Raw genomic sequence first — 16,105 nt, forward strand, 5'->3', positions numbered from 1 at the left:
TTGGTTGAAGGCAAAACTAGAAACATCCTACTGCTTTGTAATACTTAAAATATCTTTGAAGTAATTCTCTTTAGGTGATCTAAGCTTGCCAAAATTAAGTTTGTGCATATATATGTGTGTGTGTATGTCTATATGTATACACATGCGTATTCACACATATACATATACATAATACATATACATATAAATACACAAACACACATGCTTATTTATTTTTGTGTATGTATATATGTATATATACACATACATACATTTATACATATATACATGTATTTTTGTCAATAAATTCTAAAATTAAAACAAAAAAAACATATACACCCCTCTTTTTTTTTTCTATTCCTTGTTGTGAATATTTATAGACCAATTAATGTTACTGCTTGCTTTTTTTTTTTTTTGCAGGGAAATTGGGGTTAAATGATTTGCCCAGGTTCACACAGCTAGTAAGTGTCAAGTGTCTGAGGGCAGATTTGAACTCAGGTCCTCCTGAATCCAGGGCTGGTGCTTTATCCACTGTGCCACCTAGCTGCCCTTAGACCAATTAATGTTACATTTCTGCCTATTAATTCCCTGTAATCCTTCACACTCAGGGCAAACACCACTTTCTGAAGGGGTCCCAGATTACCTTCTTCAGCTAATTCTTTCTCTTCTCAGATTCCTCTCTATTTACCATGTATGCATGTACATATTTGTATGTATATAACTAGTTATTTGCATGTTGTCTCCCCCATTAGAATGTAAACTTTTTAAAAGTAGGGACAGGTTTTGCCTTTCTTTGTACTGCCATAACTCAGAACTCACTCTGGCATTAGGAAACATTAAATAAATGCTTATCGACTGAAGGACTAAACATAAACACTTAAATATGGTCACTTGAGCTGAATGGAAAAGGACACACAAATGACATTTAGGGCAAAGGGATTTTATTGGTTTGCTGAGTATTGCAACCATTATTTCAATGTGCTGAATCCCTTGACATTTCTGGACTTTTGACAGTAGCTTAAGGAAACATTAGGGGAAGGTTGAATTTGTTTTCACTGCTTACTGTTTTTGATGTTCAAAAGAAATCACCGTCTCCTGGGATAATATGTATCATTCCCAAGAAGAGGAGAGTTCGAAACTCTTTATAAACTTTATAAATATAGATTCATACTCAATATTTAGACCCTGGAACTTCTCACAGGCTTAAATATTTATTTTGCTTTCATTAAGATGATCAACAAAGTGGCATTCAACATTTTCCCCAATTTCCATGCAATACCTCCCGGCTCATTGATTTAGAACATTATATTTAGAAAAAAATCCTACTTTTATAAATCATTACTCATATTCCTATGAGAGAAACGATATGGGTATATAGTATTAACAAGAACCACTCATGTGACAATCATCATAGACTGATTCCTATTATAGCTACCAGCTGTTACCTTATTTCTTTCTTTTCTTTTTCTTTTTTTTTTTGGTACCTTATTTTTTTAAATTGACCATAATCTTTTTGCATGAAACAATAGTTTCTCATACATCATGTACCAAATCCTTTCATAAAGACTTGACTTTAGTAAGTGCTCATTAATGACTGTTGGATTAATCAATTTATTTGGCTTGCTAGAGAACATTTTTATAGTGATAACTAAAAGATGCATGCTCAGGCTGACCTGGATCTTTAGCTCTCAAGAGTTATTGTTTGTTTTTTGGTAATCACAAGTTGAGTATTCAAAATAGAGCTTAAAGTAGGTGGAAGTGAATAAAAATTATGTACTTCTGAAACGAGCACTCCTGACCCATTGTGTAACCATAGATGGGCCATTTGGCTTCTCTAGGACTTTTTTCCCTGCCTGTAAAAAGGTCATAACAAATGTCCTATGTATTGCTATAGGAAAGATGAAAAGAGATGATCTTGAAATGGGATATCTTATTACTGTTCAGTTTTAGAAAACTTTAATTATATATTTTTTGTTTGTTTGTTTTTTGCATGGCAATGGGGGTTAAGTGACTTGCCCAGGGTCACACAGCCAGTAAGTGTCAAGTGTCTGAGGCTGGATCTGAACTCAGGTATGCCTGAATCCAGGGCAAATGCTCTATCCACTGTGCCACCCAGCTGCCCCTAATTATATTTCTAAAAGAAAGTAAGATGTTATGAGATATGGTCTGTAAGCCACCTTCTACCATTCATCCAATTGTATTTTTTTATTTTATCTTTTCTTACGCTCTCCTCTGGGTGAGGTGGGGGAGAGTGCCAAGAATAGTAAGGGCTGGTATTTGGGATGAGGAGTGGGACCAATCATGTTCCATTTTCTATTCTCATGCTATCATCCATAAGAGGAGGGAAAGGAAGAAAAGGTTTCTTTATTCTCAATTAGCAATTCAAACAATGACTGTAGGCCAGGGAATGCTGGATCTAGCTCATTCTGACTCACAAGAGCCATTTGTTAAATTTTCCATATGAAAATTTACATCTCAGAAATAATCAAAATTCTATAACTCAGGATTTGAGTTGTCATTTTGTCACTTAGCTAGACTTAGGAAAATGTTGGGAGAAAATGTTAATGTAGATTAAACTTTAAGGTGTGTTGTGCATGCTTTGGTTTTTTTGAGTGTTTTTTTTTTTAGTGCAGATAGTTAAATATTTACAGCACATTGTTGGCTATAGGATGCTACAGGTAAGTGTTTAGCTATGTCACATTATAGAGTTTTAAAATAACTGATTTGAAAGGGGGCAGTTCAGTGCTGCAGTGGATAAAGCACCGGCCTTGGATTCAGGAGGACCTGAGTTCAAATCCGGCCTCAGACACTTGACACTTATTAGCTGTGTGACCCTGGGCAAGTCACTTAACCTCCATTGCCCCGCAAAAAAAAAAAAGTGACTTTTAAAGGTCTCTAGTCTAACCTCTATCCAAATCTTCAATTAAAACTCAGTTAATGGCAGTATATGGACTGTGTTTTTAAAAAATGGTCCAATATGTTCTTGTGGATACCTTGTTTGATAATTTTGCCATTTTTATGGTGCCATTAGCTTTTTAGGTTAATACTTTAAGAAGACATACTATTTATTTCATATCCTTAGATCAGTACCACTATATGAATTTAACTGGTGAGTTTTCCCCAAATTCTGACCTAGCAAGTTAACAGAACAAAAAGAAAATTGCTTTAAAATGGGTTAGACTAAAATTATCATGAAATGTGAATTCACTACAATTTTAAAGTCAGGAAATAATACTAAGAAATTGAGTAAAATAAGTGTATTATCATTTTTTCCTGCAGTGTCTAAGTTTATCTATAGGGAGAGATTTTCAAAGCATACTTTAGTCTTGAAAATAGCCAGAACATGAATATGAAGTTGTCTTTGTTCAATGGTAAGGAATTAGAGCAGAAGAAAAAGGAAAATGAAGTCATGGCTGAGCCAAGCTGCTAATTTTTCTTAGTGGGTTGTTGAAGCTTATAAACTTATTAGCAAGGCTACATTAGCTCATGCAATCTCATTTTTCCTTAATGTTTGAAGTAAATATCATCTTAATAGCCGGAGAAGAAATTGGGCAATAACCACTAAACTGTGCTTCCTTTCTAAATAATATACCCAGCATCATACAATTTGAGGTTCTCATTTACTATTTGTTGATAGATTCTTGATAGATTTTTTCCCCTCTCTGTAGGTGGCATTTATCATTTCTCAAGGCTATGCTAATTGAAAATGTTTAAAGGGTGCTGAAGTTTCCTTATGTATGACCTGTAGTTTAGGGTTTCTTTGAGTGGGGGTTGAGCATTTGGTCATACTAGCCATACTTGCATTAAGTATTTCTGGAGGGAAGCAAGGAGGAAGGCTTCGGGAATTCACCAAATTTATCATTAAAAAGTAAATCAAGGGGCAGCTAGGTGGTGCAGTGGATAGAGCACCGGCCCTGGATTCAGGAGGACCTGAGTTAAAATCCGGCCTCAGACACTTGACACTTGCTGGCCGTGTGACCCTGGGCAAGTCACTTAACCCCAATTGCCTCACAAAAACAAAAAAACAAAACAACAACAACAAAAAGTAAATCGATACTACTGTATTGGGTCCTCTCTCTCTCTACCTCAAAGGGTAAGGCTGAATGGATGATTCTATAAAAATGAAGACATAAACATTTTCAGACAAAAGGTAACATGTGACTTCTATGTTTGAACACATTCCCTCCAGATTCACTTGGTATTCTTAACAGTACTACCATTGCTATTACAAATGCTTTCCCTTTTTTTTTTTTTTAACAGATATCCAAATCAGGCTGGAAAGCTGAACAACAGAATTGTCAGTATCATTACCATCTCCACTGCTACCTGTGGGATGTAGAATTCAAGTAACACTGCAGATCCTTCAGAAAGTCTAGATATGACTTCTCTTTTGACAATCAAACAACAATTAAAAGCAAAGCAATAATCAAAGAAAGAAAAATATTTTGTATATAATATTAGTTAAGAACTTCACCTTGTATTTTGCACTTGCAGAAAAGCTGGTCCTCCATCGGACAGTATAAAACCGGACTTCAGTTGTTTTTTGATTCTTAGGGACAGAGTTGTCTGCCCAGCTGACCCTCACGGCATCATGGGTAAGTGCAACAGCCTGAACACCTACTGGTGGGAGCATGGGGGTGGAGATATCTGGGACTGAGGTAGGGAAATCATCAGGTAAAGGATAAAAATCAGCTTCCAATGGGTCAATGGGATCTGGGTTAAAAACCCACCAAATGAAACAAACAAATAAATAAATAAAATAGTTTAAAAATAAATATTGGTGATAACACATCACAATGAGTTAAATGCATGGCAATAATGATGAAGGAAAACATGAGAAGAACAGAAAACATGCCATTAATTTAATCAGAAAACACATTAGAAGTAATATTGCTACTTCATTATAAGTGAATATTTCCCCAAACCAACTCCAACCAATTCTACATACATTTGCATTCATATCTACAAATTATATTCAAAAGCAAATATCATCTTATGTATACATTGATATTTAAAAGAATTAATAGAAAACTTGTTTCTGAATATATCTACAGCTTAAAATTAAAAGGACAAAAGAGAATTTGGAAACTGTGATCCATTGCCTCATATGCAGGAAAGTTTTCATCTTGGTAGTTTACTTCCCTTCTCTTACTTCCTCCCATTCCAGCTCTCTTCTCTATTGTAACCCTATTATGTTTTTATTGTTGGTCATCCTATGTTAGCATTCCTATTTGGAAGTCATAAAGCGAAAAGAATAGAGAATGGAGTGATCTGAACTTCACAATGACAAGTCTATAACAAGTGACTCCATACTTTACTACAGTGACAGTGATTCACATTCCTGACTGGTTTATGATTTGGTTTTCCCCAGGTGAATTATTTTCTCCTGAGGGTGTCAACATAATGCAGTTATACATCTGTCAGCAATATTTGTCTTCTGGTAGTGACCACAGTAGCTCATATTAGCCAAGGACCCACATACATAGGGTGGTTGACTCAACTTTAATTTCCCCAATATTGTTGCAGGGCAACAGGCTAAGGCATTTAAGTTTCAAGCACTCTGTATCTCTAGAGGAGGCACAGAGCTAACTAACATCTATACCTTATAGACAACTGGAATTTGGGAAATGTATCATTTTACTCATGGATAGGATAACTGAATTTGTCTAATAACAGAATGTCACTAAAATTATTCTGAAATTCTTTCATTACATTTTAGTCTGAACAATTAGATTTATAGCTGCTCATTTGTGACGATAGTAATAGTTACATTTCTACATACATCAGATGGGGAATGGAAAGGGAGAAAAGGACTTTAAATAGCATTCTAATTCCTATTATTTATAAATGAGATATGACATTATAGGTCTTAGCTACGGGTAGGTTATTTGAAGAGACCAATTGGAATTTAGTACATGTGTTGATATATCCCCACGATATTTATTTTTTAAAAAAAACAAAATGACTTAAAGCAAAGTCTTGGGGATTTCTGATGATTGCTTCAGTTTGTGCAGACTATTTCATAGGTCTATCCCCTTTCATCACACTGTTTTCCAGTGAATTATTTAGTAGTTGACAGAGCTCTAGTCTTTGGAAAAGGAAAAAAAAAGAAAAAGAAAAGAAAGAGAAAGAAAAATGTGTGTTTAAAATTTAATGACAGAGCCCAGGCTCTTCAAATTTCCTTTGATGCCTCTTTCATTAAGGTCTCCTTTAAATCCAAATGGATTTATGAAATGAGTGGGAGAAATTGAAGACAATAATGTCTCACTAAGGTCTTGGACATCAGGTGGATATCCATCAAGTTAGGTTTTCTTTGTCTATTTTTTGGTATGTGTTCTAAACCATAGCAGATACTGTCCCACTCTACAGTTTTTAATCCTCAGTTTGGTTTTTCGAGGCTAATTTTCAAAAGACAATAAAAATAAAGTAAATCAAGAACTCTTGGCTTGGGATCAGGGTTTCTTTCTTTCCTCCTTTCTTAGGCTGACAAGTAACTCAGTTTTTTCAAATTTATTAGTGCTAGAAATTGTAGAAGTTCAGAAAATATTGAAGGGGCAAAGAGCTACCAAAATATAGGATTAGATATCCTTTAGTAGCAAAAACTTTATATCCTAAAATCAACTATTTCTGGACTTCAGAATTATCGATTTGCAATGATTTGATAATTTAATTTCTGAAAATAGGTTCCTGAGTGATTCCCTTATGTTTAAAAATATCCACTTTTGTTCACGTTTCTGTATGGCTAGCTGTGGTTTTCAAATTTCTTCCCTTGAATAAAGGAAATCTGGCTTCACTACTATTTATTTTCCTTAGACATGAACTTGTCATTCATTTGACACTTCCTCTATAGAGACACTTGCATATAGATCTTGCTAATTTATTTTTCCACTCAGGACTGTCAGGTCAGAGACTACCCAGGAAGCACAATTAAAGGGCCTTCTGTGGATGCTGATCAGTTTTCCAAAAGCTTATCCTGTCAGTGCTCCACACTGCTGATATCATGGTGACCACACCAGGAGAGAGCTAATGTCAGAGAAGATAAATTAGAGAGAATTGAGGCAGGAGCCTTTTGGCTAAAAATTGAAACAAGCCCAAAGCTGAATTGGCATAATAGGCTCCCATAAATTTAACAGATCTCTAAAGTACAAACCAGGTTTGAAGAAAATAATAGTAATTATCCCTCATTTCAAACAATAACAACAACAACAAACAAAACCTCTCTCATATCCTGACTATATTTCATTGGAGACTTGGTGGAAAAGATAAAATTTTAACATGCAATTCATCTGGTAGAGATTTTAAAGGATATGGATCATATTCCTTTAAAGGAAATGTGCTCAGTAAGTGGTTATAACACACCTTTACCCCCAACCTCCTCTGTTTACCAGGGAAAATGAAAATTTAGAAAAGCACACTTGTGCTTAACTCTACCTAGATGCATTTCCTTGCCTGTATCTATGTTTTGTTTTGTTTTGTTGCCTTTTTGCTAGTCATATTCCAAGATTCCTCATAGGAATACTTCTGAAAAGGAAAAGGCTGAACATTTTTTTCATATATGGCTATTGGGCATTCATTTGACAAAGTTACTCCATCTGTCCCTTTATTTATTCTTTTGTTCCCAGTGATCTGTATATCCTTCTGCTAGGAAGTTTCTGACAATGAGCATGAATTTTAAGGAAAGAATCAAATAATGCTATCATCTTCCAGGGAAAAATACTGAATGAATGTTATTTTTCTGTCCACCTTCCTTGCAGTGCTTTACTGCCTTCTTATTTTTCTTCCACTGGCTTTCCACATCCATCCCATTCCAAACTCGGAAATCTCTTTGCCTCACAGCCCAATTAAGTTTAGAAATATAAAAGGAAAAATGCATTTGATAAGGCATAGGCATCTTAGAAACCATGTGTGGAGAATGGGTTAGGCTATTAATGAATCAATGGGAAAACCCGGGACAGGGAGAAGGAGAGCATAGGGTGTTAAAAGGGTTGAACGGCTCATACTAAACTACTTTTAGCTTAGCTGGGGCTCTGTACTATCATCAACTAATAACCCCTGTCATTGGAGTCTGGACTTTATCACATTAATAATTATTGCTTAACATTCCTAACTTGATAGTAGTTACAGAGAATAAGTCCTATGAATGCACCATGATAGATGCTGGTATGCTAATCCAACACACAGCTATTAATAAAAATTAAAAGTTTTTCACAAGCCAAACTATAGCCCTTTACTTAGAAAATATTTGAAAAAAATGTATAGATTTATCTCTCAGTAATCTCTGCTGATGAGGGAGAAAGAAAAGAAAACTGGAGAAATGAAAAACCTGGGTGGTCAAAAATATCATTCAAGATATGTTTCAAATTTGGGTCAATTAACCTCAGTTATTAAAAATGAACTTTATAATCATCACTTTATTTGGAGATTAATGTTATCTAAGGTGTTTCAATACATATAAACCATTTATTCAAAAAATCAAGTTCAACACGGTCTCACAACTGGATAATTCAAAACCACCAGAATTGGATTCAACCACCAGATATTTTTTTTAAAAAAACTATTTGTACCACATCTGTATTTTTAAATAATAATTAGGACCTACTCTTAACTAATTTGTAAGACAAGCAAAAGACTTCAGGGTACCTGGAATAGACCTATTTTATGTGCATTTTCCTCCTCCCTTCTTCCCTAATTCTGTTCCCCTGAGATGTTCAAGATTCTAGGGATCCTCTGCTTTCAGATCTTTGATTAACATTAGGGTCAATGACTGATGACAAAGAATAATGTTACCTATCCCAATGGTATTTGCATTTCAATAGGAATCAAAAGCTTTAATTAAGCTAACAAGATATCTGAGAGCATAGGATATCAAAGAATCAGATATTTTTTATACAAGAAGAAGGCACTTCATTAAGCATCCTGAAATCATTTGCTATAGGTAGGTACTCCACATAGAGTAAAACTTAGATAAAGCATTGTCAACTAGTAGGGCACACTGATGTGATTAAAAGTTACTTCCTTATCCTTCCTTTTCCCCTTCTCAAGACTTTGCTCTTCTTTTTCCATGTTACTTATATGCATAGAACAACAAGTAGCATTTTTAAAGACTGCATTCCACTCCTGCTCAGGATAGAGAAGATAGATTTTAAAGCTCTTGTAAAGTGTCAATCCATCCATGGGGAATTTCAGATCAAATGGCTCTGAGGTAACCCAGTAGTCATATGATCATCTGAGTGGTTTCCCTGGCTTATTCTAGGGCCCAAACTTCAAGGGTGAGTGAAGGGACTTTGGTACCAAAGTACTACTTGATGAAGAGATGAACAATTAAAAATATAGTCCCCAAATATAGCAGCCAGATGATGAAGACCTAGATAACAGTTCCTAAATATTTAAGAGTAGTTTACATGGAAGAATACTTCTTCCCATTTAAGCTAACTTTTCCAACCTAATTTTTAAAAAAAGTAACACTGTTCTCCTATTAATCATTTTCAACTAAAATGAAATAAGGTGCATAACAAGGAATTCTTAGTTAGATGGATGTAAAGTTAAGTACAATCAAAAGGATTAGGGAATCAGCCTGCATATTTATATGTACCAAATTTTAGGATTTGATGACTTCCTACAATTCTCATACTGACTGAGTTGCAACAAGATCAGTATTTTTAACTTACCTGTCATTGATCTGGTGGTGGCACTTTCATAGAGAGGAACTCCCTCTCCCGCATTGTTAAAGGCTTTTAGGGAGATTACATAATGGGAACTTGGCTCTGCAGATGAAATAACAACAAAACATAAGCATTGTGTTAGATTCCACAATACCCAGGGTGAACATGTTTTCCAAACAAATATAGTATAAGGTAGTCAATAATCGATATTTTCAAGGAATAAGTGTTGTTGTTTTTTTTTTTGTCAAAGCTGTCATGCCTTCTTTCTTCCTTGGGGTTGTTAGCTTTCTATTCTTTTACTATATGAGGCAGATGAGGGGTATTGGAAAGATAATTAAAATGGGATTTAGAAGACCTGGTTCACGTCTGGCTTTTCCAATTACCTTTAGCATATGATACTCCCAGGTATATATAGTGTGATTGTGTGTGTGGGGGGGGAGTGTGCACATGTGTGCTCATGCTTAGGTCAGGGAATAACTTGTTATGACTTTAGTTTTCTGAGTTCAGTCCATTCTGCTCTCTCTATTGATACAGTTCTTGGACTTTTCTCTTTGAACACTCATCAATACCTATCCACGATGGATGGACTTGTATAGATCAACCCAATGGGCCATAATCAGGACAATAGATATTTTTATCTATTACTATATATTATCTATTATCTATATTCATTTATCCTATATGAGTTAAGCTGATCTCTTTCAAATAGTTATGGGCTTCATCAATGAGACTATGGGCTTGTTGCATCAGCAAAATATCATGCTCCAAAGGGCCATCTATTGAGTATCCTTCTTCTATCTGGACTCCAATATCACAACCTCCAGAAGAGTGGTGGGCACTTTTGGTGAGCATCCATCTGTTTGAGGGCGAGTTGGATATTTCTTGCCAAGAGATTATTTCAAGTTACTTCTGTGGTCATATAATAAGGACTATTATATTATCAAGACACACATGTAAGAAACCTTACTGGTGAAGAAACTGCAAGGTGGCATTTTGTACCACTAAGTCAAATGTTTAAAAAAAATAACCAGCAAAAGATAAACACCACAAGATCCTATATTCTCCTAATTTTTTTAGTCAATTGAGTAACTGATAATGTAGTCTCTTACAGAAGATTATCTGTGAAAGTCTTTCTGTTTCTCATAATACATTTCACATTTACCCAATCAGATCACAGAGACATGAAAAGTGCACTAAAATAGACAATTTATATACATTAAAAAATAGGCATAGGAGTTGATGATTAGTTAATTCTTTTCAATTTTCTTGGTTTCTTCATTTTCATAGTAATAAAGTCCAAGGTTTTTTTTTCAATCATACGGTGACCTGATCTGTTTCAAATATTTCGACAATTGATTCTTCATTGCTTTCTTTTTTTTCTTTTTAGTGAGGCAATTGGGGTTAAGTGACTTGCCCAAGGTCACACAGCTAGTAAATGTTAAGTGTCTGAGGCCGGATTTGAACTCAGGTACTCCTGACTCCAGGGCCGGTGCTCTATCCACTGCGCCACCTAGCCGCCCCTCTTCATTGCTTTCTAAACCATATCAGAATTGGCATTGGTTTATTTTGTGTAAGTCTAACAAGATGTGGCTGCTTTTCATATCTGCTTTTTACTTATTGAAATTTCTACTTGTGGTAATATAATAATGTGATTCTATTGTGATCAATATTATAAAAAATTTGTTATAGAAATGCCTCACTTTTTTCATTTTTCAACAATTGTCCTATTTTCATCTAGGAATGGTCTTGGATTAATCTGGATTACTGGTGTTTCATGACAAATTCATCCCTTCTGTTCTTTTATAAGACTGTTTGGAATATTTTATCATATGTCTTAAAATTTTGTAATTAGGCTTGCATCTCAGGTGTTTCTCTTGAAAAAGAGATCAAAAGATTGCTCTCTAAGATGGTTTCTGGACTCTTTCAGTTGCTTCCTTATGGAAAACACTTTTCTTTGGTTAAAATGTTACAGAAAATAGGGATTGTCTATGATGTCTTTTCCTTTATCCATTTCCTATTTTTCCAATAACAGTAGCTTCGTTGAATAGATCATATTGAAGTTTTGTCATTTCATGAAGTTTTCTTCTCCTCTTTTCTTTTCATTTCCAGTCTTGTGTTAGCTTTGCTCTAACTAGTTGATAAGTACTTCTGACATGACTGCTTTATGGATTATAATTTTCTCTCTATTAAGAGGAAGTAAATTTCATTTTAAAATATGGTTGGTACTCACCATGTTTTAAAGACATTTTTCATGATTAAATATGTGAGGTTTATGAGTATTCCACATTTCACTGAGCTCTATTTTTTGAGTTATATATTTCAATGATTTTTGCTTAGTCCAACCTGGTGACCACTTTTATGTTGAGGTCACAGAGTATCAGAGTATATATTACCTTGCATTGGATGATCTTGTTAGGTTCTTCATTGAATTTCTAAATTTTTTAATCTCCTGAAGCAGATACTAATGCATAAACTGCAATAATCATCCTTTTACTTATGATCCTCATGAGCACTTCAAGGTAAGATGACAAAATAGCCCATGAAAGATGTTCCTTTGCTTTGGGATCACAATGAAACTAACTCAGCCAATTCCTTTACTTGCTTCTTCAAGAACTTGTGAACTTCTTTCCCCTTAGCTGCAACTTTATTGTGACTTTTGTCTTCATTTGTGACAAGAATGATAGCTATAATTCAGTGTTTCTATTGGTTTGTTCAATGAACCAATGTTTCACATTTCAAGTACTATCAGTTAAACTGATGTTTTTAGATGATCTTGAAACTATGTGTCCCAAAAACTTCTGCCTCCTTTTTGTGTATGTTGCTACAACTATAATTCATTATTACTATCTAACAACCATTTAGAATTTAGGTGGTACTTTAAGGTTTTTGAAAGGATTTATTTACAAATATCATCTCATGTGACCCTCATGGAAACCCTGGGAGGTAGATTCTACTATTATCCCTATTTTACAGAAAAAGAAACTCAGGCTAGGAGAGGGAAAGTGACTTACTTAGGATTATAAAGCTAGTATCTGAGGCAGGATTTGAAGGCGGGTCTTTCTGACTCCAGTACCAGGGCTCTATCCACTGAACCACACCAATGCCATTAGAGATTAGCCAATTGGCTTTCTATAATTATTTAGTATTTTATATGCTTTCCTTACATTTAGCCTATGAAGTACCCATTATTAATAATTTTTTTGGATATGTGGTAACTGAGATGAAGTGATTTGCTCTTAATGAACCCCAGAATTTTCATAGTATCAGAGATTTAAAGATAGAAGGGATTTTCTTTATTACTCAGCTCAAGCTCTCAACTTATAAATAGGGAAGCTGAGGTTAAGAGTCACTAAGTGCCATTCATAGAAGGTCATAGGAAGAATAAGAAGCACATTTGGAATTAGAACCTACAGACTTTGACTCCAAATCCAAGTTTCCTTCCAGGCCACTAGACTGCTAAGTTTTTTGATCCATACATTTAGCCCTCCTTTCTGACTTAAAGGTACCAGCAGAACCTGAATGCTAACAGGTGATGTTCTATAGACTGTCAAGTGGGTCAATGCAATGGCCAACCCCTCAATTTACATCTTCCTGGCAAAACATTACTGAAACAGCTCTCTAAGCATGCATTATTGGCTTTTCAGCCCTGTAGAGTCAGTGTTATTTACTTGTTTTTAAAAGCCTTAACTGGTTCATTCTTATTTCACAGTGTTTGAGTTTCTGTCTCAGGCCAAATTAACACAAGTTATGCAACTCCTTCTTAGCTGTTATCTAACTCCAAGGAACATACATCATTTTCCTAATCTCTCCAGACAGACTATATACAGGTAATTGTCATTTCAGTCCTTTGAATCTTGCTAATATTGAGCACCTATCAAATACGGAATTATCTGACTAATGTTGGCTTCTTTAACTTCAAGCCTGGCCCTGGTGTATATTACCTAATACAGAGATTTGTAATTTACTATTGAGCTAATGAATTATACTAATCATCAAGAACTACAAATCCAGTGCCATTGGTCTATTGTAGTTTTCCTGGAAATGTGAGACTAGGACCGATACTAATCTATTAAATGGTTCTATTTCGGCACTACAGAAGGTAAACATCTGTGACAAAATTTGTTGTTGTTTGTCCTTCGTTCTTGAAGAGGACCATGACATGGAGTGACAGAGATACATTAGAAACATAGGCCCACATCCACACAATCCCTCACACTTCTCTTAACCCAGATATAGATTTATTATTTGTGCCTATTTGTCAACACCACAAATAGCAGCTAGATGGCGTAGTGGATAGAATAGCAAGCCTAGAGTCAGGGAGACTCATCTTTCTGAGTTCAAATCTGACCTCAGACACTTACTAGCTGACCCTGGGTAGGCCACTTAACTCTGTATGCCTCAGTATCCTCATCTGTCAAATGAGCCAGAGAAGGAAATGATAAAACACTTCAGTATCTTTGTCAAGAAAATCCAAAATGGGGTCACGGAGAGTCAGAGACAAGTAAAATGATTATACAACAACAAAACTTTCTCAATCCCAGATCATTTTCCTCTTTGTGATTTACCCTTGCTTCTATTGCCAGCTGTTGAGATGAATGTAGATTAATAAAGGAGCAAATGGAACTCTTTCCCACTGTATTTTGAACATCTCCTGAGTTTTATTGTCAGAGCTAAAAAATAGCTTGTCTAACAATACATGTGCTTGGCAGGAGGCTCCAATGGTTTTATCCCTTCAGACATGAGATTAAGGCACCCAAAGACAATGATTGATCAGCTCAAAAGAGCTGTAGGGGAAAGGGGCAAAGCAATGGTTCATCCTTCTCATTCCTTTGATTAAAACTCTTCAGTGATTCTTCTCTGTTACCCACCCAAAAAGCCTATATTACTTTGGTATTCCAGGCTATTCAGAAGACTATGCCACTCAGTCTTCTAATCCAACTTTATACTGTCGAACTCATTCCCTATGTCAAAGACTACATTCCTTGCTAATCCTTATAAATGCTTGGCAATTTTCCCATTTCTATAATTGCTCATGCTGCTCTATTTTCTTGGAAAGCTCTGCCTCCTTCTCTTGTGGCATTCTTACCTGTTTTTTTCTTCTTTTAAACCAAATGAGAATAATAATTTATCCAGAAGGCCTACTCAAACACCACCACCCCCATCCCATAGTCAACAATCCCTTTTTATCTTTTGAATCTCCTTTAGTGCTTTATAAGTATTTCTTTTAGCATGTCATTTATTATTTTGCATTCAAATTCTCTGTATATAGGCCATTTCCCCATATTTGACTATAAGCTCTTTGAGGGCAGGGTCCAAGTTTTAGCTAAAGTCTTTACCTCCTCTAGCACCTAGTACACTGAGCAGTCAGTCCACAATTAGTACTTAGAAAACTTTTATTGAATTCTAGTTTTCCACTATTTGATAGGAGGCTGTAATTCAGGAGAAGAACACAAGAGGGCAATATGGCCCTATTTTCTTGCACATGCTCAGAACCCTTAAACCTTATAGATCACTAATCCACAAAGGAGTTGTAATAGAATTGCTCCCTCTAAGGAAGCATCATATGAATTAAGCACCTTTAATATTATCACAAATGAATGCCAAAAATGAATTAATCATTAATCATGGTCAGACCTCATGCTTCTAAAAGCATTTAACATCAATTATAGCTCCATCCCTTCCATATGATCTTTTTTTGGGGGGGGGAGGGAGGGATAAGGTGTGTGTGGGGGGGTAATAGAAAAATAACCCACTGCCTCTGAAAAAGCAGTATTAATTTAATTTCCTCTAATTGAATCAAGCTGAAGATATTTGGAGTCTATCAATATTTCTAGAGGAATTGAACCAATTATGGAAATTTAGAATTTTGCCACATTTCAAATTGTCTAATAGATCTGAATCTGTTGATATGGTAGGCAATGTGGTAGAGAACAATGGACACTGATCTTAAGAGTGAGAAGATATGGGTTGGAGTCCCGACTTCACCACTTACTAATTGTGTATCCCGCAAAACCAAAAACAATTAAAAAACATGGACAGCAGAGGATAGATGAGAAGATATTAATGGACATAAAAATGATGTTGACAACAAATTGAAGGGCCACAAGAGTGGGAGGAGTTAAGTACTATTTCTTTCTTTTTTTTTCTTTTGGTGGGGCAATGGGGGTTAAGTGACTTGCCCAAGGTCACACAGCTAGTAAGTGTCAAGTGTCTGAGGCAGGATTTGAACTCAGGTACTCCTGAATCCAGGGCTGGTGCTTTATCCACTGTGCCACCTAGCCGCCCCCAGAGTTAAGTACTATTTCTAACTTGGGTGATTAGGAGAAGGCTGATAGTACAAGTAAAGGAGGATCATGGCAGAAGTATTTGGGTTTCCTGCTTCAGAAGAGATGATGATGAATTCAGTTTTGAATAAGGTGGTTTAATGGAGGAAGAAAAAGGCAAAGATAATATTCGGAATCCAT

The 16,105-nt window shown here is 35.4% G+C and overlaps 1 protein-coding gene across 1 annotated transcript in view; it reads right to left on the reverse strand.

Moving 5' to 3' along the window:
- The window catches only part of DCC (DCC netrin 1 receptor), a 1,450,760-nt gene that overhangs the window by 178,423 nt on the left and 1,256,232 nt on the right, over nucleotides 1–16,105 (reverse strand). The window contains exons 16-17 of the mRNA XM_043979362.1: nucleotides 9,648–9,743; nucleotides 4,454–4,692 (exon numbers count right to left, since the gene is read on the reverse strand). Coding sequence (XP_043835297.1) covers nucleotides 4,454–4,692; nucleotides 9,648–9,743 — 335 coding nt within the window. The remainder of the gene's footprint in view (nucleotides 1–4,453; nucleotides 4,693–9,647; nucleotides 9,744–16,105) is intronic.

Source organism: Dromiciops gliroides, chromosome 1 (assembly GCF_019393635.1).
Source record: "Dromiciops gliroides isolate mDroGli1 chromosome 1, mDroGli1.pri, whole genome shotgun sequence".
Lineage (NCBI taxonomy): Eukaryota > Metazoa > Chordata > Mammalia > Microbiotheria > Microbiotheriidae > Dromiciops > Dromiciops gliroides.